A 26,890-nucleotide genomic window follows, 5' to 3' on the forward strand; every position below is an offset into this window, starting at 1 on the left:
GTGTGTCATTATATCATCATCATCATCATCAGCATCATCACCACCACAACCACCACCACCACCACCACCACCACAATCATCATCATTATCATCAGTTTGTCATTATCATCATCATCATCAGTTCGTCGTCGTCGTCATGATCATTATCATCACCACCACTGCCATGATTATAATGTCAGCCTTGCATCTAATCCTCAAAATTCATCATTCTCAACATCTGCATATTTTCATCATAATCGATTTAATATACATGTATATCAATTCTGGTTCCAAACAGATCGTATAGTACTATAATAATATGAGCTCATTGTGAGCAAATGTATGATACTAGTGTCTGCAAGCTTTCAGATTGCATTGATAAAAGCACAAAATATATTTTAACCCACAAATGCATACATTAAGTCAACCAACAGAGTCACAGACAGAAGTTCTATTTCTTTTCACATTTTGAAAATAGCTTCTACTTTTTGTTTAGTCTTTCGTTCTTATATACGGAAAAAAAAATTCTTCCTGTACAACATATTTTGTATCAACATTTACTACATTATGCAGACACAGAGTCTATGTGATGATATATTAATTCATAACACATTTACACCTCTTACCAAAAGGGATACCATCCAAAGAAACAACTGATAAGAAACGTCAGAATATCCTATTATGGAAACGAGTATAGAGACATTAACAAAATTCCTACTGAAAATGTTAATTTTGAGATCCAGATGTTCTGCCTTCGTAGAGCGTCAAGAATCGTGACGTCACATGCGAGACACAGCTAGCCACAAAGCATTTTACGCCTTCTCGTGATATCTATATGATTTTTCAGCAATTCACTTGTGTTTTTTCAAAATAAAATATTTCCATCCATATATAATTTGTCCATAATTATCAGTTGTCGTGAATTTTCTTCGGGTAACTACTTTAATAGTCAATTTAGTCATGATACTGAATTTAAGAATAATATAAAATGAAGAGGAAGAAACTGCATAAGAGGAGGGGTGTAACGTAGTTAAGCCAGAATATACGGTTACTTCTCGCTCTCTCAATGGAAGAGTAAATCTTTTCCCCTTTTTTTGGAATCATTATTGATTGGTTTATTAATTTAAAAAAAATAAAGCATGCAGCTCAAGGCAGATATTTTCTGTTTAACAATCAGATATTTACATTATAATACAAACATAAAAATACAAAAGCATTATAACAAAATAATGGTATACTCTCAATGATATCATATAAGATTTAGGCAAAATAATGTTTCAAAGTTGTAAGCACTACACATTTTGACGTGTAAATCCTCACTAAAAAGTGAAATCCACGCTATAATATACATGAAATGAAATGTTTTTTTTCCATATTTTTCCCTCCACAGGGATTTTATTGATTTTCATTTGAAACACATACAAAAATATATTTCCAAGGTAATTTACATTTATAACATAAATGAAATTGGCTTTTAAAAATACAAGTGTTGTTGAACTGTTGAGAAAACTAACAAATCAATAATTCATTTCTGACACTCATGGAAAGAAAAACAAATACAGAAAAAATATAATTTTAAGTAAACAAATTCCTGAATTGAAACCATTTTCTTGTGAATTTATTATTTCTACAATTCGAATTTGCAATATACTTTTCGTTTTTGAAGTAATTTATAATCGAAACTCTAATGTTATCAAAGTCGGGCAATTGTTTCTTTATTTTGGAAGTATACACCATCTGTCGCACCACAATCAGTATACAATTCAATGCATAATTATTTGAACCTTTTAAACCAAATAATTTATCTTGTAATGAAAATGTTAATTTATTTCCGGTTCTAGTATTAATCCAGTGTTCTAACCTACCCCAAATATTTTTAACATGCGTACAATCACATAGGAGATGTAAAACTGTTTCAATCTGTTCATTACAAAATGTACATTCTTTTCTTGGGACTAAATTCATTTTAAACAGTAGATCGTTTGTATATAATATGCGTTGCATGACTTTAAACTGAAACCATCGTAAGCCCACATCAATGGTACAATTAAATCCAATAGAACAATATGTTTCCCAACTCTTATCATTCAGGTCGAAAATGCATTTCCATTTAAGAAAACTTTTACATAGTCCTTTCCTTCTCTTTAATAAAATTGCATAAATATGTGAACATCCTTTAATACGTTTCATAACAAATGCCATTGTATCTGGGGAAAGAGGTTGTGGCACCTTGTTAAAAATAGTACAATTGTTAAACCCTTGTCTAATTGCATCGCATAATCCACGATAAAAAAGATAATTTATTTGAATATTATACTTTTCTTGGAAGTGTTCCAGAGAGAAAAAATCACCATTTTTGTTTAGAATATCATTGACAAAACGAACTCCCTTTTGACACAATTTGTTATTATATATTGAGCTATTGCCTATTTTAATGTAGTCATTATTCCATAAGGGCTGGCAAGAAATGTTATCACTATGCATGGACAAGAGCGTACTATAAGCCACGAACATATCTTTCCAAAAAAGGTTTTTTGTTTTACCTGCCAGTTCCCGAAAATAATTGTTTCCATATATAATTTTAAATCTTGCACTTCAGGCAAGAAAGATTGCAAAAGACAGAGGATATTGCTATCCATTGAGCCAATTACTAATCTCTTAATCCAGGAAATGTTTAATGATTGGCAATGTGTGTATATATCTATCATTTTAACCCCTCCGTCTGAGTAACTTTGTGACATTTGATTTCTACTTATTTTATCAGGTTTCTCCCCCCATATAAATCTATAAAAGTGAGCATTTATATCTTTCAAAAGATTTTCACCAGGATTAGGGAGGGACAAAAAAAAAGGTAGTTTAATTTGGATACCAACAATGACTTGACGACAGTGATTCTTCCAAGAACAGTTAAGTATCACCTTGACCACGATGTCATTTGACTTTTGATTTCTTTAAATTTTTCATTATAATTGTGAATTATCAATATGGGCAAATCCGTACAAAAGTCTATACCTAGATATCTGAAATAATCATCAAACACCCAATTTAGATTTCTATTCAAAAGAACACCATCTTTCTTGTTTTTAAATCCTCCAATCAAAATCGCATGTGTCTTCTGTATATTAACTTTTAAACCAGACATTGCATTATATTTATCTAAAATGTTTAATGCACTGAGAGGAAATGAAATTTCCTCTCAAAAGAGCAATTTAAACTAATTTTTTGGAATGATTTCCATTCCTCACAAAAATAGTGCGTCCCTACTACTACTCCTAAAAGAGAAGACTTCCAGAACTGTGAAGGCTTTTATTGTGATGAAGTTGAACAGTTGTCATCTTCGCTTTGAACGGGTTTTGGGGGCTCATCACCCTCTTCTGGGGGCATGACGAAAAGAAATTGCTGTAAAAATACGGTTGCCCGATCTGGTGGAAGAAGAGTAGAAATAGAAATACATGAAAATGTAATCATTCAATTAACTTGTTGAAGTGAGCTTGCGTCTTATCGACATGTACGATCATCATTGTGCATGTATTACGAATACTCGGGCGTCGTTTCATGAGACCCTCATAAAGACAAGTTGACTGACAAGTTCTCTTCATTTAAGTGTAAACTTAAGGTTTATCTTCTCAATAAATACTGTGACTCATAGAGTAGTTCATTTTTGTAGTTATTATGGTGCCAAGATATATTATGTATTACTATAAATGTAAAAAAAAAAATTGATATTAATATGTGTCTAACTGAATATTTTCAGATTGTCAACCTCTTATTCCCTCCCCCTGTTGTCTTGTGCCCGTTGTGTGCTGTACCTATTGTCGATGTGCTGTAGTCTTCTATTATTTCTCATATTTTCTCTTTTCTCCCGTCTTGTCTAGTCTCGTCTCTCGTTTTGTTGTTGTTGTTGTTGTGTGTGTACACTTCTTGTTTTGTTATACCCCCTTTTCCCTATTGTATTCTTAGGTAGTCACAAATATCTATTCATCATGTTTTATCCGGCTCAGAGGGGACCCTAATAATTACAAGCTCTGCTTTTACCAGGGTCTCCTCGTCTTTCTTTTAGTTAACTTTGTTTTTATCATTGCCATAATTTGTTATTTTGCATTGTAAATGTGTTATGATTCAATGTTATGCTCTGTATGTCATTTGAAAGAAAGACGAATAAAATCTTATCTTATCTTATCTTATTGAGATGCGTGGTATTTCAAGGTTGGATTTAATACACCTGTATCAATAAGTAATCAGTGAACTTGTTCTAATGGCGGTTTTGTGAAACCCTATACCCAGTACTTTTTGTCTTCCTTATTTTTTCTCTCCCTTCTTTGCAATACACATCGTTATAACTGAGGATCGCAAACACATGTACCACAGCTTCATGATTTCATACTTATGCTTAAATGTGTATGTTTGACAAGAATGAAAAGATGATATAGAGAACAATTTAAACCAAATCAAATTAAAACTATACCCCCCACCCCCCCCCCCCCAAAAAAAAAAAAAAAATCATAGAACACGTTAAACAAAAAGGCGTTCCGTAGTTGAACATTTATGGACGGAGTAAAGGCCTTCTGTAATAATCCGTTATTTTAAAATTGGAATTTAGATGTTCTAAACGGCTATAGCTGGCTTAATAACACTGCGGTGATTGCCAGAAATGTTAGGACATAATTCAATATAAAACAAACTGAGCGAAAGCGGATGATGTTATTAACCATAGGTTCAGATGTAATGGTGTATTACTTACCTAATCTATCATTGACCCAGTCCGGTTTGTTCTGCCACCAAACACAAAGGTAATAGACAGGTATCCCAGATAGCATGATTGCTAAACCAATACCACAATCTACAGGACTGCTGTACAGTGACATCCCAACCACGAACAACGCACAAAACGAGAAAATAATGGGGACAACCAGCGGAACCTGCATGTAATGAGAAAAAGCATATGCAAAGAATGATTGCGATCATGAAACATTTTTATCCGGACAACTTTCCTCAGACTACCAATGCATCTGGACAACTAATTCCGGAATTTCATGGCACCCCGGATAACTTACCACGAGTACCCCGATTTATGAATACACACGAACTAGTGTTGTGACAGGGATTCGAACCCCGCATCTTGTGGTTCAGAGTCCGGAGACTAATTCACTGGACCACAACACCTCTATGCACTATGAACATGACGGACAAAGAAAGCGACAAAATATACAGTTCCTCAGGTAGACAAAGGAACATCCCTTCACTGTTATTATGTAAAAATGTGTAGAACAGGTGAATATGCATGTGACACCTGTTCTACACATTTTTACATAATAGCAGTGAAGGGATGTTCCTTTGATAACCCTAGGAACTGTATATTTTGTCCGCTTTCTTTGTCCGTCATATTCATAGAGACGTATACTTTCTAAAAATAAAAGAGTGAAAGTTCACTCTATTCTCACTCCCCCACGAGTCACGTCAGTGATCACTTGTTTAGGACTGAATATCGACTGATGTTAGAGTGCGCTCTGAGAGGAAAAGAGCGAATGTTTACTCTATTTTCACTACATTTTCACTCTCCAGAGGAGTTAAGTCAGTGATCATTCGATTTCTTTTTAGAGAGAGAACTCTATGTAATTTAAAGTACATTGTAACTCGGATTTTAGAGCCCCTCCCCCCCCCCTTATAGGGCATATATTAAATTGCAACCTTATACAGGCTTTAGAACCCTATCCCCGCTCCCCCCCCCCAAAAAAAAACAAAAAAAAACAAAACAAAACAAAACAAAAACAGACTTACTTTAAAAGGACGAGGGAGCTCTGGATATTTCCATCTATAATAAGGAATTATTGTGCACGTGATACCGATGAAAAGCCATCGTGTGAAACTAAGATAGTTGATAAGGGCTGTCACGTCATCACTGAGTAACATCAAGAGGCACAAAGGAGCCTGAAATTCAATCAAATTCAATTCAAATTCTGTCAAAAAATATTCCATGACACAGAGATCCAACAAATAAATGTCCATGTAGTTCTCATTTTTTGAGCAAAATACACATTTTTGTGAAAGAACGTCACCTGAATATCATAAATCCTCTACAATTGCAAACTAGGAATTCATTTACATTTAGAGAACCATATTGACAAGATTATTGACAAATGATCTTGCACAATATTTATTTGATATCGTGGAGTTATGGCTTTCGAAAGTTGTATAATATTTGTGAAAATTCGTTCTTTATATCTTTCACGGGGAAATCAGATGTGTTGTCATCAGCGGACTTCTATTGGGCTAAAGGTCTTGACGAAGACAAAAATACTAAGAATTCAGGTAATATTATTTTTTATTCCAATGAGTGACGAGTAACTGGTCATGCCATACCAGTATTGTAACAGCTGGTAGAGGAGTTCTCCGATCGGTGTGTATCATTGATGCTATGGCAGGCATGTGACCCTCACGTGATGCCACCAGTAGGAACCTATACATGCAGATCATAAAAGAAGCAAATACCATTGACCCATTCTCACAACCGTCAAAGCCTTAAAGGCTTGTCGGAGGATCATTCGACCTAGTATGCACTAAATAATTAAACAATTAGAAACGATATTTTCTTCTAGCTTGTCCAGTACTGAATTACGAAACGTTTGAGAACATAATAAGCCTGTATGCAATATAAAGTCATACGCAAGTATAATTACAATCAGAGTCAGAAGGATATTGATATTGTGTTAAATGATATGAGGAAAATATCACAAAATGTGGGGAATTCAGAAAGTATCATAACTCCAGGGCTGGCGATTAAAGAGAAGGAAACAAAAAATGATTTAAATACAAATTCAATTTTTTTAATTTCTCAAAATCTATTTAAAAGATAATGTGCCATCGTCATTATCAAACCATCATTTAAAATTATCAATCCAAAATCAAATAAACAATGTTTTTTATTCCAATCAAATTTTTTTTTGGTGCATTTCGTTTTACATGACTAGCAGCTGAAGCCGGATCTTTCATGTTTAGGTGTATACATCGGCATAATCAATAACATTCTTTAAAAATACTATTTTTTTTGTTTTTAATAAACATACAGTAAACGAAAAAGGCAGACTTATACCTTGAAAACCCAAATATTCCTCCGTTGACCGATCCAATGGTTGATAGAGCTACAGCCACACTCATAGTCCACCACCAGCTGCCTAAAACACGCTGACCGTAGTCCTATAGACAAATTATAACGATAACAGCACCAATATTTTAATGGAAGTAGTAATTGTAGTAGAAGTAGAATTAGTAGTAGTATTAGTAGTAGTGCCGGGTAGTAGTGGTAGTTGTAGTTGAAGTAGTAATAGTAGTAGTAGTAGTAGTAGTAGTAGTAGTAGTAGTAGTAGTAGTAGTAGTAGTAGTAGTAGTAGTAGTAGTGGTAGTAGTGGTAGTAGTGGTAGTAGTAGTAGTAGTAGTAGTAGTAGTAGTAGTAGTGGTACTGTGGTAGTGGTGGTGGTGGTGGTGGTGGCGGCGGTATAAGGTGGTGGTGGTGGTGGTGGTGGTGGTGGTGGTGGTGCAGGGCTCGAATTACCCACCGGCAATCGGCAATTTGCCGCCATGCCCCTCTCACTGGCCGGAATGCCCTTTTCAAAATCAAACCGTTTACGGCCACAATATTTTAATCCACAAAAGTTTTGCCGACATTATATTCATCGTAAGCCAACCCGACTTGTAATGTTCAAAAAGGTTTTGTTGCCCATACGGAGCTCTAAAAACAATATTTATCGGCAAGGTTTAGTTGCCCCTACGGATCTCTAAAAACAATAAAAATCGGCAAGGTTTTGTTGCCCCTCTGGAGCTCTAAAAACAATAATTACCGGAAGGTTTTGTTGCCCCTACGGAGCTCTAAAAACAATAATAGTCGGCAAGGTTTTGTTGCCCCTCCGGAGCTCTAAAAACAATAATAGTCGGCAAGGTTTTGTTGCCCCTCCGGAGCTCTAAAAACAATAATTATCGGCAAGGTTTAGTTGCCCCTACGGACCTCTAAAAACAATAAAAATCGGCAAGGTTTTGTTGCCCCTCTGGAGCTCTAAAAACAATAATTACCGGAAGGTTTTGTTGCCCCTACGGAGCTCTAAAAACAATAATAATCGGCAAGGTTTTGTTGCCCCTCCGGAGCTCTAAAAACAACAATTACCGGAAGGTTTTGTTGCCCCTCCGGAGCTCTAAAAACAATAATAGTCGGCAAGGTTTTGTTGCCCCTCCGGAACTCTAAAAACAATAAAAATCGGCAAGGTTTTGTTGCCCCTCTGGAGCTCTAAAAACAATAATTACCGGAAGGTTTTGTTGCCCCTACGGAGCTCTAAAAACAATAATAATCGGCAAGGTTTTGTTGCCCCTCCGGAGCTCTAAAAACAACAATTACCGGAAGGTTTTGTTGCCCCTCCGGAGCTCTAAAAACAATAATAGTCGGCAAGGTTTTGTTGCCCCTCCGGACCTCTAAAAACAATATTTATCTGCAAGGTTTTGTTGCCCCTCCGAGGCTCTAAAAACAATAATTATCGGAAGGTTTTGTTGCCCCTCCGGAGCTCTAAAAACAATAATTATCGGCAAGGTTTAGTTGCCCCTACGGAGCTCTAAAAACAATAAAAATCGGCAAGGTTTTGTTGCCCCTCCGGAGCTCTAAAAACAATAATAGTCGGCAAGGTTTTGTTGCCCCTCCGAAGCTCTAAAAACAATAATAACCGGAAGGTTTTGTTGCCCCTCCGGAGCTCTAAAAACAATAATAGTCGGCAAGGTTTTGTTGCCCCTCCGGACCTCTAAAAACAATATTTATCTGCAAGGTTTTGTTGCCCCTCCGAGGCTCTAAAAACAATAATTATCGGAAGGTTTTGTTGCCCCTCCGGAGCTCTAAAAACAATAATTATCGGCAAGGTTTAGTTGCCCCTACGGAGCTCTAAAAACAATAAAAATCGGCAAGGTTTTGTTGCCCCTCCGGAGCTCTAAAAACAATAATAGTCGGCAAGGTTTTGTTGCCCCTCCGGAGCTCTAAAAACAATAATTATCGGCAAGGTTTAGTTGCCCCTACGGACCTCTAAAAACAATAAAAATCGGCAAGGTTTTGTTGCCCCTCTGGAGCTCTAAAAACAATAATTACCGGAAGGTTTTGTTGCCCCTACGGAGCTCTAAAAACAATAATAATCGGCAAGGTTTTGTTGCCCCTCCGGAGCTCTAAAAACAACAATTACCGGAAGGTTTTGTTGCCCCTCCGGAGCTCTAAAAACAATAATAGTCGGCAAGGTTTTGTTGCCCCTCCGGAACTCTAAAAACAATAAAAATCGGCAAGGTTTTGTTGCCCCTCTGGAGCTCTAAAAACAATAATTACCGGAAGGTTTTGTTGCCCCTACGGACCTCTAAAAACAATAAAAATCGGCAAGGTCTTGTTGCCCCTCTGGAGCTCTAAAAACAATAATTACCGGAAGGTTTTGTTGCCCCTACGGAGCTCTAAAAACAATAATAGTCGGCAAGGTTTTGTTGCCCTTCCGGAGCTCTAAAAACAATAATTACCGGAAGGTTTTGTAGCCCCTACGGAGCACTAAAAACAATAATAGTCGGCAAGGTTTTGTTGCCCCTCCGGAGCTCTAAAAACAATAATTACCGGAAGGTTTTGTTGCCCCTACGGAGCTCTAAAAACAATAATTATCAGCAAGGCTTTGTTGCCCCTACGGAGATCTAAAAGAATGATAATCGGCAAGACTTTGTTGCCCCTACAGAGATCTAAAACAATAATTATTGGCGAGACTTAATTTCCACTATGGAACTCCTAAATTAATTGGCGGGACTTAATTGCCGATACGGAGATCTAAAACAATGATAATCGGCAAGACTTTGTTGCCCCTACGGAGATCTAAAACAATAATTATTGGCGAGACTTAATTTCCACTATGGAACTCTTAAATTAATTGGCGGGACTTAATTGCCGATACGGAGATATGAAAGAATGTCTTCATCCAAATGACTCAGGCTTAGTTTTTCAATCCATCCTTTTTATTTGAACCAATCAATATTGGGAAGTTTTGTTTACCCATCGTTGGTTCAACATCTTTACTTCGCGTTGTGACCCTTTTTGGTGCGTTTTTACAGTTTTTAATCAGTGAAAAACTTGGATTTTTCTCGGGAGGAGGGTCTGGAATTAAATCAGAGAAGGATTAAGAGTCGAGATAATGGTACAAAGAATCGTCTTCTTTCCCATACGTTTTAATTAAAACGTCATAGCTTCCTCCCATCGCGCGGGAGGGGTGTGAATTGAGTTCAGAAAAGGATAATACCGGTAGTCGAGATCGAGACGAATCGTCTTCTTTCCCTAATAATTTATTAAAAACGTCTAAGCTTCCGCGCTTCCCTTGGAATTCAGAAAAGGATAAAGATTTAAGAACAGTACAACGAATCATCTTCTTTCTCTAATAATTCAATGAAACGTCAAAGGGGGAAACTCCCCCCCCCCCCCAGTTTTTTTTTTAAAAGCATTTTAAAGAGAAATAGAAAGAAAGAGAGCAAGAAAGAAAAAATAGATAACTACCAGTTTCTCAACAAAATAATAAGGTATCAAAAATTGCTCATCTGATCGTAATTAAACGACTAAAACCCCTGAGCTTCCGTGGGCTCTGCCCCCGGGACCCAACCAAGGGCCCTTTGGCAGGCCTCTTGATACTCATCTGACTGCAATTTAGTGCCTAAAACCCTTGATCTTCTGGGGGCTCTGCCCGCTGGACCTCACGCCAATCAGTGTCCTGCCAGTGTCACAAACAGTGTCACAAAAGTATAAAAACATGTTCATCTGACCGTAATCAAATGCTTAAACCCCTGAGCTTCCGGGGGCTCTGCCCCCTGGACCCCACTGGATGCTAATCTGACGGTAATGTAATGCTTTAAACCCATGGGCTTCTGGGGGCTCCGCCCGCTGGACCTCACGCCAATCAGTATCCTGCCAGTGTCACAATTAAGGTATAAAAATATGTTCATCTGACCGTAATCAAATGCTTAAACCCCTGAAATTCAGGGGGTTCCGCACCCTCGACTCCACCAGGGGCCCTGAGGCGGGCCCCTGAATGCTTATCTGACCGTAATTTGCCTTCAACCCATGAGTTTCCGGTGGCAAACAAGGTATCAAAAGATGTTCATCTGACCGCAGGCACGTAGCCGGGGGGGGGGGGCAGTGGGGGCGCCCCCCATAAAAAAAAAAAAAGAGAGGAGAGAAAAGGAAAAGGACGTATGAAGAAAAAGGAGCAGACAAAAAACATTTTTGAAATTCAGACAAGGATTAAGAGTCGAGAACGGTACAACGAATCGTCTTCTTTTTCTAATGATTTAATGAAACATAAAAGCTTCCGCGCTTTGCGCGGGAAGGGGAAAACTGTATTCATGCAGGCGAGGATTATTTTCGTGAACGGTACAACGAATCGTCTTGTTTCTCTAATAATTAAATTAAATGTCAAAGCTTTACCCACCCCAAAGGGAACAAAATGTCAAAATTTTAAATTTCGAGACCAAAAAAAAAAAAAAAAGGTGGGCCCCCCCCCCCCCCAAGGAAGAAATCCTGGATCCGCCCCTGGGTGCACATATCCCCCCCCCCCTTGAAAACAACGGCGTGAGGTGATTTTACGCGCACTTTCCACGTTGGCCTTAGTGCCCCTTAGGATAGATTTGTGCCCCTTTCAGTGGATTTGTGCCCTCTCAAAAAAGTGGCCTTGACCCAAATTTGATGTAATTCGAGGCCTGGTGGTGGTGGTGGTGGTGGTGGTGGTGGTAGTAGTAGTAGTAGTAGTAGTAGTAGTAGTAGTAGTAGTAGTAGTAGTAGTGGTGGTGGTGCGCTGTTATAGAAAATACGTTTTTCTTTAAATTCATAATGAAACTCACTCATTTAGTCATTTATTTCTCATATGTTAAACATTATTATTTGAGACAAGCAAAACAAATCAATATCTTACCAATGCAACCGCACTTGATGCAAGCATCTCACTCTCTGAGAGCACAGCGAAATACGCAACGTTTGTTAGCAAGTACACCACTGTTATTATTGTCATCGAGATCCCAATTGATATAGGAATTGTTCTGAGAAGAAGAAAAAATGTAAAATATAATTAGTCAACGTTGGTTAGCAGGTACACTACTGTTATGTTTATCATAGAGACGATGACTGACAAATGAACCGTTCTGAAAGTACAAGAACGCTAACAGTTAATAAATTTATAATTGGTGTAATTATATCTATTGATCGCAAAACAATTTTGTAGTGGGTGCACGGAAAGGGGTAACGTTTGGTTTCCTCTCTCTCTCTCTCTCTCTCCTCTCTCTCTCTCTCTCTCTCTCTCTCTCTCTCTCTCCTCTCTCTCTCTCTCTCTCTCTCTCTCTCTCTCTCTCTCTCTCTCTCTCTCTCTATTTTGTCTTTTTTTTCATACTGCCAACTTTATCATTCTACTGACAGTGCCCTCATTATGTAAATATATTTTTTTATCTCCGGAACATTGCTAGTCCAAAGTGCTGCAGTGTTAAAGGTAAAGACCAGTATTGGAAACGCCCCATAATGTCAAAAAATGAAATGGAAGCTCTCATTACCAATCATGTGAAAGAATATGTTTTGACTAATACATGATGATAACAAATTTGCCGGGAAACCGCCTACTAATTCATATATTTGGTAAATTTGTTTCTCTCATGGTCTGTGAGAGATATAGGGTAGTCCCATATACATCTTTCTGTGTATAGTGCTTGTAACTTTACGAAGAATGGGCCAAATTTCTTATCATTTTGATGATTCCAGAACCTTGCAGATGCTAGATGCCAGATGATCAACCTTTTCTGATCGATTCCACAACGTTTCTTTCACAATGCAATCGCATGACCATAACTGGTCTTTACCTTTAAGGCCATCAGAGTATAAACAATGGAGGTTTCAAATTCTTTGCAATTTTCTCTTATATCTAATTCATTTTAAAAATATCGCTTTGGCCTCCTCGTTACGATGAAAGCTCAAGCAAGAAACGGATAACACATGGCGAGCGTCATCTAGTTCACCCGTTGGATTGTGTAAACTTCGAAAAAGACTTGTACTTGAAATAACTTTGTAAAGGTATGACAAGGGTAATAAAACAACAACACATCACATGAGTACAATAGCAGTTTACACTATGACCACAAGCTAACCATTTGTTGCTGTTATGGTTGTTTCATTCCCTTTTCATGTTTGATCGTGTTTAAACTAGACTCAATGAGGAAAACAGCTTAAAACAAACTCAGACTTGACTATAGCAATACTATTCATCGACAACATCTGACATAGATTTTAGGAGGGCTTGTAATATATAAAACTATGGGCAACAATAAAAAAAAAAAATATCATGTAACTGTACAAATCTGTTTAGATACTGATGGATAAACCCGGACCATAGTGACGACTAATTGGAAATACTGTATAGAGGTCATCACGGTCTTAATTGTTGTATGCACTCGTATCAAAGAAACAATATTTACTTGGAGGGATTGACTATTTCTTCCGTCACTTGAGTCAGATACTGCCTATGGAAAGGAAAGATAAATACATAAACGTTTCTACAAGTACTAAACGAATCCAATGTTTAAAAATACATACAGTTAATACAAAACGCCAAATGATGAAAATAATGTTTCAGGAGTCCAGAAAAAGCAAAGACGTTTGAAATAATTTTCGCCATGGTAATTTATTTGCTTATTGCTAAACGATCGTATGAATTCATCAATTTGAGGGATAAGTGATAGATTTAAATTCAATTAGTTGAAACCCCCATAAAGATCACAAAGCCAGAAGAGAATTGATCTATTCTGCTATGATAGATTATAGAGAACAATATTATTATTCCCGTCGAAAGGCTTGAATAATAATTTGTGTCCTAAGCTATCATTATTTCGAAAGTTCAACGTCGGCCTGGACAAAAGAGTGAGAAATACATTTTTAAAATATCCTTTGATTATATATGGCTGAAACGTCAGTCAAAGCTCTTAGCGTTTTGGATAAGGAAGAAATACGAAGAATCATTGTTCCAAAATATCACTGTACGTGTTTGAGTGATCTTACCATCCTGAATATGCGAAGAGACCTGAATATATGGCGAGGGGAATGTGCGGAAATTGAATTTAGAAGTGTCGAATGCATTCGTGAAGTTGGCGGTCTCCCCTGTTTAAAAAAAGAAGAAAAACAAACATAATGAAATTAATTTTCCATCCATACCTACTTTTAAAATAATACCTTAAACAGGTTTTTATCATTTTAGAATACCATTATAGATGAAAATCTATCGGAGCAGAGAACAATAGGCAGACATAGAACATACATTAAACCAGGGGCGTAAATCCCGGGGGGGGGGGGGGGGGGGGGGGATGGGGGGGGGGGCTGCATCCCCCCTGGCTTGAAGTAGGGGGGATGGCCTGTACAATCATCCCCCCTGATATTGCAAAAAAAAAGAGAGAAAAAAAAAGGAAGAAGAAGAAGAAGAAGAAAACAAAATGTGATTGTTTCAATTTTAGCATAATACATGAAAAATGAGTAATTTTTTTAATGTAAGTATAACTGTATAGCCTACACGGATATAGTATGTCACGATCATTAAGAGTAGTTGCGTGACGTGCGCGAACAAGCACTTCATAAACTTTAGAATAATTTTTCGTTATTTTGCAAGGTATTATTATAGCTCAGACGTAAAGTGCACCAGCGCGCGAGCGCTTAAAAAGTGCAATCATGTACAGTAGATGCCCGGCTCCCCCCACTTAGTATTATTTAGGGTACGCGTACGCTCGTTCCCGCCCTTTAAAAGCACCCCACCCTATCTCTGGACTGCCAACATTTCTGAATCCCCATTTCGCCGGCTTTTCGCTGGCTTTTCCTACCTTGGAGACCCCCCCCCCCCAAAAAAAAAAAAAAAAATCCGGAACACTGCTAAATGTACCCCCCCCCCCCCCCCATTTCACGTGAGCTCTAGTCGATCGAGGGGGACTGGGGGCCAATGCTTTTACTTTTCAAAATGAAATAATCCTGAATGAGCTTTCAAAGCTAGCAGGAATTTCAGAAATTTGATCCCGGGATTTGATCAATTTTTCTATGATATTCAAGATATTTTATAACCTCCTTTTTACATTTTTCAGGAGTCCAAAGAGAGAGAGAAAAAAACCCACCCCCTTTTTAAAGAAATAAAGAGTCGAGAATGGTACAACGAATCGTCTTCTTTCTCTAATGATTTAATGAAACGTAAAAGCTTCCGCGCTTCGCGCGGGAGGGAAGGGGGGAACTGAATTCATACGAGGATTAAGAGTCGAGAACGGTACAACGAATCGTCTTCTTTCTCTAATGATTTCATGAAACGTAAAAGCTTAGGCGCTTCGCGCGGGAGGGGAGGCGGGAACTGAATTCAGACGAGGATTAAGATTCGAGAACGGAACAACGAATCGTCTTCTTTCTCTAATGATTTAATGAAACGTAAAAGCTTCCGCGCTTCGTGCAGGAGGAGGGGGGGGGACTGAATTCAGACGAGGATCAAAAGTCGAGAACGGTACAAGAATCGTCTTCTTTCTCCAATGATTTTATGAAACGTAAAAGCTTCCGCGCTTCGCGCAGGAGGGGGGAAGGGAAAAACTGAATTCAGATGAGGATTAAAAGTCGAAGACGGTACAACGAATCGTCTTCTTTCCCTAATGATTTAATGAAACGTAAAAGCTTCCGCGCTTCGCGCGGGAGGAGGAGGGGGGGGGACTGAATTCAGACGAGGATAAAAAGTCGAGAACGGTACAACGAATCGTCTTCTTTCTCCAATGATTTTATGAAACATAAAAGCTTCCGCGCTTCGCGCAGGAGGGGGGAAGGGAAAAACTGAATTCAGATGAGGATTAAAAGTCGAAAACGGTACAACGAATCGTCTTCTTTCCCTAATGATTTAATGAAACGTAAAAGCTTCCGCGCTTCGCGCGGGAGGGAAGGGGGGAACTGAATTCATACGAGGATTAAGAGTCGAGAACGGTACAACGAATCGTCTTCTTTCTCTAATGATTTTATGAAACGTAAAAGCTTAGGCGCTTCGTGCGGGAGGGGAGGCGGCGGGAACTGAATTCAGACGAGGATTAAAAGTCGAGAACGGTACAACGAATCGTCTTCTTTCTCCAATGATTTTAACAAACGTAAAAGCTTCCGCGCTTCGCGCAGGAGGGGGGAAGGGAAAAACTGAATTCAGATGAGGATTAAAAGTCGAGAACGGTACAACGAATCGCCTTCTTTCCCTTATGATTTAATGAAACGTAAAAGCTTCCGCGCTTCGCGCGGGAGGGAAGGGGGGAACTGAATTCAGACGAGGATTATTTTCAAAAACGGTACAACGAATCGTCTTCTTTCTCTAATATTGTTTGTTGTTTGTTCGTTTGTGTGTGTGCGCGTGTGTGTGTGCGTTGTGTGTTTGTGCGTGCGCGATCGCGCGCGCTTGCGTAAATTAGTGTGGGCGTGTGCTCGTGCTAGAACTATGTGATGGCTATCGACGATCATCCCCCCCACTCCTCGGTACGGATTTACGCCCCTGCATTAAACGTTATCATATCAAGAGATCCGAGACTCTTGAGATTATAGGAGACTTTGGAACTCGATCACCCACCCCCTCCCCTCCCCCTCCCCCCCCCCCCCCTTCTCCCTCTCCTTTGTATCGGGCCCTGAATACTGAACCTGACAATATTGGTAAAACATGGCCGATGTTAATGAACAGCAACGACAAATTTAGTCGTCATGAATTCCGATGTTTTAACACGGATTGCCATAAGACATGTCAGCTAAGAGACTTACCATTAGCTAGCTGGACTATCCCAGAGACAATGATGATAGCTAAACCAAGGAGCTTAGCTACCGTGAATACGACTTGTATCTTGCGACTAAGTGGGACACTCAGGCTGTTCGCGAAAAAGACGGTACCTAGATTTCAGTCAGGATGAAACATCAAAGAAAATTTGTATATAGGTAAAGATAAGACCGATGATTTTTAAGGAGAAAACAAATACGAATTTGGACACATTTTTAATTGTAATCATTCTTTTGTAAAGAGCACATTACAAATGAGATGACGGCAGATTTACAAAGAATTTCAAAAGAATTTAATTTTGTCATCGGTTTATTCGATTATTCGATAGGCAACCATTAATTAATGTCTCCAGCTATACTTACAAAGTACACATGCTGCAACAAGACGCAATACAGTGGTGGAACGTCACAGTCCGGGTAAAAAGGCAGGAGAATATAAGTCACGCAGGTCAAAGACAAGATAGCAAAGGATGCTGTTCTGATGGAAACCACACTCGTCCAGAGCCTTAGAAAGGCCAGGATCGGACCATAAGCTTTTAGGAGATAGGAGAAATCTCCACCTGATACCGGGAAGGTCGTACCAAGCTCCGCGTAACACAGCGCTCCTAACATGGAGAGGATACCACAGAGGACCCAGACCATCAACGCCCATCCCACCCCTCCAGAATTCTCCAGCACACTCGTAGGAGAGACGAAGATACCCGATCCTATGATCTGACCGACGATGAGCGCTATACTGTCTATCAGGGTGACCTCACGAGTTAGACGGACAGCTGTGTCACCGTCCTGGATAGACTGATTCTCATGCCCTCCGTCAGGGGTCTTCCTTAATCGAACCATTGCAGAAAGATCGAACAATCTTAATGGGGTCTGTCGATGTTTCTAAGGAGCTTCTCCTTGCTTTTCTTGTTCTCAGGTGTACTGTTTGTTAACAGTTTGAAGACTATTTAACTAGCCCTTTTTAAGACAAAATAAATAATGAATGCTTGTTTTCCTTCTTGATAACGTGGTTACAAAGGTGAACATAGGTTGCACGGGGTATAAACTGAATGACGATACAAGCAGATTAACTAGACATACGAGATGTGATGTAGAAGTAGGTTACTATTCAGGGTCCAGTGATGTATATGTGCAACTTCAACAAGATTAACATATATGCTCAGACAGGCGCGTACGCAGGATTTTTTCGAGGGGGGGGGGGGTTTAAAATTTGAAACGGGGGGGGGGGGGGGTAAGAGCACATTTTCTTTTTTCTTTTTCTTTTTTTTGTCCCAAAATTTGAAAATTTGGACGATCGATATTTCGTTTCGTTGGGGGAGGGGGGGGGGGGGGGGGGGGGGGTTAGGTCAGCTTTTTGGGGTCATCCATTACCACAATTTTTTTAAATTTGTATTATTATTATCACCCCCCCCCCCCCCCCCCCCCCCCCCCCCCCTGCGTATACGCGCCTGTGCTCAGACATAAAGATGCCTGGCGACTCAATCCAAGCCTCTCACAAATAAATACCGAGTTCAGAATACAAATTGAAAATACTTGGAAAATAATTTCGCCCCATTTCCGATTACGCCTTTAGTTCTTTTTCGTAAAGCAGAATAAGACGTATCTATACTGCATTGTTTTAAAGGTGATGGGATTGACCTGTTACCGCCCATAACAAAGGTGTACTTTGATCATTATTAGAGCGAACATACAGTAGGAACAAACAAACCTCTGTAACTAATCTTAATTGACTTCATGTTTCCTATATTGTCAGCAGTATTTGCATTTTTCGACTTGTATCTGTTTCTCTCATAACATTAGTACTCCTAGCTCTCTTTCTGTGATTGTTTATTTTGTTTTTTCATTTTAATGAAAGTGTGACGAATAAAACAGTAACAGCCTAAACAGAATTAAAATTCCTTTTTGGCCATAATTTTGGCACTCGTCCTCCCCCTCCCCTCCTCAATGGTGTTGACCATAAGGGCAGAAAATTAAAAGGCACTATAAATACCATAGATAAGAATCAGAGCAATAACCATGCACTTTGAAGGCATTTGCGGTCTGAAAACAGAACTCAACTATCCCTTTAAGTACACAAAAAACGCTAATATAGATTATAACATTGGACCACAAAGTTGATGATTTTAATGATAATCATAAATTGCTTATATACATGCTTATCTGTATTATTTATATGACTAAATTGATCACGTGCAAGTTGTGAATGAATCCCAAATTAACTGAATTAAAAAAAAAGGAAATTTGTTCATAAATCAGTGCTTGAATACGTGTATGATACAAGCATCATTTACTAAATAAAAAAGCCGTTACAATAGCTCCGAAAGAGAATGAGCAATGGACCAGGCACAACGAGAAATAAGAAGGAAAAACGAAATATTCACAAAGTAATCAATCTGAAATCTAGCTTTAAGTTCTTGGTAATCACTGGTCATCTTCGAGTTGAACGAGTTTGGGGGACTCATCCTCGTCCTCTGGGGGTATGACGAAGAGGAGCTGCTGTAAAAATATGGTCGCACGATCTAGAGAAAGAATACATCATACAAATAATAATAATGATTATTAATTAAACGTTTTGTATAGCGAATAATCCATAGAAATAACTGCATGTCTCCATAGAAAAGAGGCTAATCGTAACATTGTTTAAAAATCTAAGAAGTTGACAAACGTGAACTCATTTTGTCAGGAATTTACTGGTATATTCGAGTTCAGTCATAGTAGCCTGCATGGTATTCTTTTTTGATTATAAGAAAACAGAGCAGATGTTAAAGTTGAACTGGCTGCAACCTTTAATATAATATTCTGGGAGAGCACCAATACACCATGTAGGCTATAACGCAAAGGAGGATGACAGATTATGAATTGGCAGAAATCGCTGGATCGTTTTGTGAAGGGTAATGACATTTGTCATAATTTTCTTTTCAGGTGAAATGCCTAGCGTGCAATTTAATTTCTGAGTCAATTTTGTGATATAAACCCATCAAAATAATAAAAGGATTCGACACTTTTAGAAACTACGAATTACTTACGCAATCTATCATTAACCCAGTCTGGTTTGTTCTGCCACCGAACACAAAGATAATAGACAGGTATCCCAGCTAGCATGATTGCTAAACCAATACCACAATCTACAGGACTGCTGTACAGTGACATCCCAACCACGAACAACGCACACAACACGAACACAATCGGTACAGCCAGAGGAACCTATTAAAGGAAGAGAATCATATACATGTAGACCTACATTTATTATTATCCTTTAGTAAACACTAAGATTGAGATATAAACGTTAAAATGATCATATTTCATGAATAAGAGTATTTACATCCCCATCTGATAGATAGTTGGTTCAGAATATCATTCGACAGTTTCCATTTAGCACTTAATAAATATATACAGACACTGTTATTTTTGTATTCGTTAACAATATTTTCAGTTAAATGAGTGTTGCCATCGATTTTCATTGTCCAGATAATTGAACAATTTTCATTGTAAATATTCTTTAACATTTTTGTATAAATGCCGATTGATATCAAGTACACATATATAATAGGATAAACATACTGTAGAGAGGGTCATGCGTCAATTTCATGACGGGCATTTTTACTGCGCGACTGTGTGATGCAAATTTGTGTACGTTTGTGTGTGTGCGCATGCGTGTTGGTGTGTGTGTGTGTGTGTGTGTGTGCACGTGTGTGCGTGTTTTATATTTAAACGTCTTTGGTTTTGGGGATATCTCAGATTCGCTAAATTTCAGTCTCAGCTTAATTTAATTACAGAAAATCATCGTAATAGTAACGTAATAGTTACAAAAGAAACTAAAACATGAACGTTAAAGGGATCCGGTAACTTTGTCTCAGATTTTGAAACAAAATCCTGGACTTAGCTCATGCTGCAATGATAATTTTAAACCTTTAGGTCAGTCAGAAACTCAATGACTTTTACAAGCCGATCGCCTGTCTGATTATCAAGATATTTATGATTGGAATTACACATTTTGAAAACCGTTTACCAAACGATTTTCATAACACTACATTCTATTGGGGAAAACGAGTACGGTAAAACCAGTCAATTTAATTTTTTGAGGCACTTCTTGATCATTTTGAATCCAATTTTTTTTAGGGCTTCAATATTACACCATATTAAAGGCACTGATAACACGGTCGTGTATCTCAGATTTAACATTGTTAAACGATCCCTTGTAGTGACTCAAGCAAATCAAGTGCCATATTTAGGCTAATTTGACAGCATTTTTTTTAGCCCGCTGTGTCCGTGCTAAATTATATAAAGTTTATATATTAAATATAAAATCAGTGATGGTTAGACTAACCTTAAAAGGGCGAGGTAATTCTGGATGTTTCCATCTATAGTAAGGTATGATAGCACAGGTGATACCGATGAAGAGCCATCGTGTGAAACTGAGATAGTTGATAAGGGTTCCTACGTCATCACTGATCAACATCAAGAGGCAAATAGGAGCCTGAAAGACAATTCAAATTCAATTCAATTCAAATTCAAATTCAATTCAGCTTCAAAGATTCGTCTACTTTCTTTCCAATTTTCATCACGTATAGGAACCAAATAAAACATTTCGTAACTTAGATGCTGATGGGTTTCCGACAAAAAGCCAGGTCATACCTTGTACATATTTATGATTATTACCAAGATTTTTGTCCACGGTTTTAAAAATAGCTTGAATCATTTTCAGCACAATAACACATTTGATGCAGATGAGTAATTGAGATCACAGTGCTTTTGATGATGGATAAATCAATTATAATTCATTCATTTTGTATGTTATGTATATATTCTTTCCCATTATGTGTATGTTTATATTGTATTATCTGTACCAAACAGTGGAAATTGAATTTCATGATATGGACACAAAATCTTATACTTATACTATATCAAACCAAAATAAATCAGAGCATTATTTTTTTTTAATCGTATTTGATTCCTATATGAGCTCGTGACCACAGAATACCAAAAACTAAAATACCGTACCAGTAACATGGCAGCTGGTAGGGGAGTTTTCCGATCGATGTGTATCATTGATGCTATGGCAGGCATGTGACCCTCACGTGATGCAACCAGTAAGAACCTACATGCAGATTACAACAAAATATAAAGCAAATTGACAATGTTACTTTCTAAATAATATGTTCAAATTCGTTTGCATGCTTTCCGGACAAGTACAAATTTGCTCTTGGCAACCTCGATAACCCAGATACTTTTCAAGTTCCTCCATTTATGCAATTGCTTTACAAACGGGACATATGATAGATGGCGCTATCTGTTGTTTGATAATCATGTGCAGCGGGTGATAACCATATTTGCAGTTCATAATTGGTGACCTATACTAAAAAGCAAATAACAATAGAAAACAAGTAGCTCAGATGCTTCGAGACCAGATTGTACGATAAGAATATTACAAGACACTAAAACAAAGAATACGATTCAAATGAAATGATAACATCATATGTAAACAATGACATACTAACGAATCAAAGCATAAATGACTTGCTAAATATAGATATACGAATTCTAAATAGTTGACAAAGCCTAAATTCTACATAAAGAATTGAAATCAATCTTCTTTCTTATTCAGCCTTACCTTGCGAAGCCAAACACGCCCCCATTTACGGATCCAATGGTTGACAAAGCAACAGCCACACTCATAGTCCACCACCAACTACCTAATACACGCTGACCAAAGTCCTGATCAAAGAATTTGATTCAAAAGGTTTTTATCAAGTCAGTCATGAAATCAGATATATTCAAGACGACATGAATTTAAATCTTAATCCGTAAAGGAGCATACATGAACACTGTTCATGCAGAGGGTATCGTGATTAGTCATTTTATACAACAGCTAACAACAGCTTTAATTAAGTATCCATCAAGAGAGATTTATGTGTGGCATACTTAAATAAATTGGTTAAAAGAAATCGGTTTGATTAGTATTTACGAAGTGTGAAGTATTGGGATATTGAGAATATAATATGCCAACATACTTAAAATGGAAAGCTTGTCTTTCTTTTTCGTCTTCTTCTATATTTTAGTGTCTTCTTTTTAGTCTTCTTGATCGACTTCTCCTCCTTCTCCTTTGTCTTCTTTTTCGTCTTCTTGGGCAACTATACTCCTTCTTCTTTGTCTTCTTCTTCCTCGTATTCTTCTTCTTCTTTTTCTGAGCTAATTGAATGGTGCAATAGAACTGACGCAATTTGTGCAGGTGGCGCAAGATTAGTCCCTTACCAATGCAACCGCACTTGATGTAAGCATCTCACTCTCTGAGAGCACAGTGAAGTAAGCAATGTTTGTTAGCAGGTACACCACTGTTATTATTGTCATGGAGATCCCAATTGACACAGGAATTGTTCTGAGAAGAAAAAATGTAAAAAATATATAGCTAGTCAATATGCTACATAATAATAAGTGTAACGGAGATTGTGCTCTACACTTTTTCCTGAAATATTTTTCTTCTTGAAAGGCTAACTAAGACTTTGAAAGTGCCCTAAACTTATAATAATTCCCACATTCAGAATACAATCAAAATCTGATTGAGATAAGATGGACATACTTCTATTTTCTTTGCGATATTGAAAGGCTCTGCCCGTAAACAATAGTATATTATGATGGGAGTATCTCCCGTTGTTAACTAAAGATCAATAATGATCCACTTTCAATTGATTCAGACAATTACAACTACAGCAAATAAATTTGAACTGTTACGTACGTCAATTTGCATAAACCATTCAGAATCAGCACAATAATCCTTACCTGGAAGGCTTGACTATTTCTTCTGTCACTTGAGTCAAGTACTGCCTGAAAAAAAAAATCAAATACTTGATTTAAGATGTGTTTAGAAATTTGAAGTCAATATAACCTTTGCCAAGTACATAAAATCACAAGCCATGAAAAAGTAAGGCATAAAATCCCTTTCTAATCATATTACAATGGGTACTCTCGTTGGGTTCACCGTTCAAGTACCTATTATAAAACAAAGTTTGGAAATACCCAAGTAACGAAGGGGTTAATATTGAGACCCAGAATTTAGAAAAACATAAGTCTGATATACAAGTGATGTATGGCACAGTTAGGCTGAATATTGCTAAAGAATGCAATAATTCAACTAAATGCCGATTGAGCCTATTTAGCCATCCAAAGTTTCTAAGAGGTCCACGTTTGTGGAATAATCTCCCAGAGGAAATAAAGAGTTCAACAAATATAACTTCATTTAAAGCGAAGTTGAAAAGGGTATATATTGATGATTATTCAAATTAATCTTTTTCTCTATTAAATTTACATTTACCATTACCCCCCCCCCCCCACCCTCCCTGTATAATTGCTGGTGTTTGTTGGTGTAGTGTGTTACTGATTAATCTGCATAATTTTGTATTTTGTTATTGCAATTGTTTATACCCCGTATTTTTTCCTTTTAATACTGGGAATTACTCCATACAAGTTTTTATAAACTTTTTTGTAGTTTCCGTTTTTTCTCTTACTATGTATATTTGCCATTCTAGTATATATTATAATATTGTTTTTATGCTTGAGAAAAATTAATAAACTGAATTGAATTGAATCGAATTGAAAATGAATTGAGGCAAACACCCACAAATTATTTGATTAAAAAGTTAAATTTATAATATACAATTTTTCCAAATATTTGACAAATTTAGTATTGAACCGAGCAATTTTTTTTTTTAAATTCACAGGTAACAAAATTTTAATAAAAACGAAAAACCTGATATTGTTACATAGGATCTTACCATCCCGAAAAGGCGAAGAGACCTGAATATATGGCGAGGGGAAACGTTCTAAAACTAAATTTAGAAGTGTCGAAGGAATTTGCAAAGTTGGATGTCTCACCTTTGAAAACAAACAAAAAACAAAAAATAATAATGCATGTCCAGATTTTGGGAGCAGTAGAGAAGAACTAGCAATTTGAATTTCACTTTACGCTATTATATTAGGTAAGTTTTGTTTCAAAGGAATATCATGAAACATAATTATTGACACAGGGAATTTTAGTAACGACTTAAGTCATTGTGGAATTCACCTCTCTCTCTCTCTCTCTCTCTCTATCTCTAAATAAATAAATATATAAATAAATAAATAAATAAATAAATAAATAAATAAATGTCATAATTATCTATGAAAATCAAATACTTTAACTTTTACGATTACAAACCGCTGGGAAGAGAATAATGCCTGTGAATTGAGACAAAAAACAATAATTAAGTTTGCAACACTATCGCAAAGGTTTTCGAGAAATAATCTATATGGAAATGTAAATACCCAATTGTATATCCCATAGAAATCCCCTAAATATGTCATCGATATGTTCGCATATTTCAAAAGTTGATGGACAAGGCGAATAAATATATTTTAGTTTAATTTTGGAAATTCTTTGATATCGAACTTTGTTTAAATTTTTTCTCTTCGGTATGTTCAGCGGTACAATAACAAATACCAATTCTTGTAAATAAAAAAATTAAAAATTTCTTACCATTAGCTAGCTGGACAAGCCCAGAGACGATGATGACAGCTAAACCAAGGAGCTTAGCTACCGTGAATAAGACTTGTATCCTGCGACTTAGAGGGACACTCAGGCTGTTCACGAAAAAGATGGCACCTGTAGAATTTCATAAAAATGACCATAATAGATACCTGTGCTAAGATTGCTAGGTATCCACGCTATGTGATTTCATTGCTGAAATATATCAAAGGAAGGATGCCTCCCATTTTCATCTCCCGTGCCTTGTCAAACAGGGGAAGGTGGTCAATAATAATGTGTATGTTTCCCTGAAGATAATTTGGCTACTTGCAAGAAAGCAACACAGTACATTAATATATTGACACCAAGTTATGCACCTAAAAAGTGGCAATGTTCAAGACTTGGAAACAAATATGGGGTAGCTAAGATGGCTGAAATCGATACCACTTGGGGGTCAACCTTTTTGCCAACTTAAAGGGGTTCTGAGCTAAATTGGGAGAAAGGCTCTATAGGACCGTACTTACAAAGTACACAGGCTGCAACCAGGCGAAACACCACGGGTGGAATGTCACAGTTGGGGTAGAACGGCAGGAGAATGTAAGTTACACACGTCAAAGACAAAACAGCAAAGGATGCTGTCCTGATGGAAACCACACTAGTCCAAAGTCTTAGAAAGGCCAGGATCGGACCATACGCCTCCAGGAGGTATGAGAAGTCTCCTCCAGAAACTGGGAAGGTCGTCCCAAGCTCCGCATAACATAGTGCTCCAAGCATTGATAAGATGCCACACAGAACCCAGACGAGGAGAGCCCAGCCTATCCCTCCAGAGTTCTCTAGGACACTCGTTGGAGAGATGAAAATACCAGATCCTATGATAGTACCAACTGTGAGAGATACACTATCTATCAGTGTGACCTGACGGGTTAGACTAACAGCTGTGCTATCAGTAAGATCCTGGACAGACTCATTTTGAAGTCCATTGCCAGGGGCTTCCCTCAATCGCGCCATTGCAATCAGACCGAGAAATTTTGAACGATCTTAAATTATGATGGCTCATGTACGTTTACTTTCGACGTGACGATATACTCTGTCTGTTTAATTCTAGCGAAGTGTATACTTGTCAACGGTTCAAAAACCTAAGCGAATAGACCAATTGTAGACTTGTAAACTGAAAGTGTTTTTTCCGAGTCGGAAGTCCCTGTCCTAGGATGAACTTTTAGCTTCCTTTGAAACAAAGTTTGCATATGGATAACCAATTAAGTGCACTAAATATAGATCAGTATGATGAGATGCAGAGATATTTGTTCATCCAAATGTAAAATATACTAGGGAACTTGAAGACGTACCAAGAAATACTGAACAAATTCAATTTAATCACAATGATGGTACAAAGAAGCTCGTCCATGGCATTCAATCCTGTTTCATGAACGATGATTCCACAATAGGCATTCCGTTTTCACACATGAGGTTTCAGCAATCCGTAGACAACGGGGGGGGGGGGGGGGGGGGGGGATGAGGGGGATGGCATGTACAATCATTCCCCCCCCCCCCAGGTTTTTGGGAATGATATTTGCATACTTAATAAGTCATAATGA

General features: G+C 37.7%; 1 protein-coding gene across 1 annotated transcript; it reads right to left on the reverse strand.

Annotated features, from left to right (window-relative positions):
- Positions 1–2,553: 2,553 nt before the first annotated feature.
- Positions 2,554–26,599, reverse strand: LOC579243 (cystine/glutamate transporter). Its single transcript, XM_030984967.1, has 20 exons — positions 25,820–26,599; positions 25,308–25,433; positions 24,568–24,667; positions 23,576–23,620; positions 23,051–23,174; positions 22,410–22,513; positions 21,800–21,896; positions 21,126–21,275; positions 19,825–20,002; positions 19,224–19,317; positions 17,380–17,624; positions 16,787–16,912; positions 14,048–14,090; positions 13,468–13,512; positions 11,925–12,048; positions 7,070–7,173; positions 6,340–6,436; positions 5,758–5,907; positions 4,721–4,898; positions 2,554–3,401 (listed from the first exon to the last, which is right to left on the reverse strand). The coding sequence occupies exons 1-20, from the start codon at positions 26,301–26,303 to the stop codon at positions 3,286–3,288; spliced, it is 2,730 nt and encodes a 909-aa protein (XP_030840827.1). The 5' UTR covers positions 26,304–26,599; the 3' UTR covers positions 2,554–3,285.
- Between the last annotated feature and the right edge of the window lie 291 nt (positions 26,600–26,890).

This window comes from Strongylocentrotus purpuratus, unplaced genomic scaffold, assembly GCF_000002235.5.
Source record: "Strongylocentrotus purpuratus isolate Spur 01 unplaced genomic scaffold, Spur_5.0 spur5_scaffold_14, whole genome shotgun sequence".
NCBI classification, from domain to species: domain Eukaryota; kingdom Metazoa; phylum Echinodermata; class Echinoidea; order Camarodonta; family Strongylocentrotidae; genus Strongylocentrotus; species Strongylocentrotus purpuratus.

What these genes read in the sequence shown, in the direction of transcription:
- LOC579243 (XM_030984967.1), bottom strand. Translation starts at nt 26,303, where the DNA reads ATGGCGCGATTGAGGGAAGCCCCTGGCAATGGACTTCAAAATGAGTCT. An exon ending in GCTGTGTTACGCGGAGCTTG is followed by an intron (nt 16,913 to 17,379) that starts GTACGACCTTCC and finishes ACTGAAATCTAG; the next exon opens with GTACCGTCTTTTTCGCGAAC. An exon ending in CATCAAGTGCGGTTGCATTG is followed by an intron (nt 7,174 to 11,924) that starts GTAAGATATTGA and finishes ATTTGTCTATAG; the next exon opens with GACTACGGTCAGCGTGTTTT.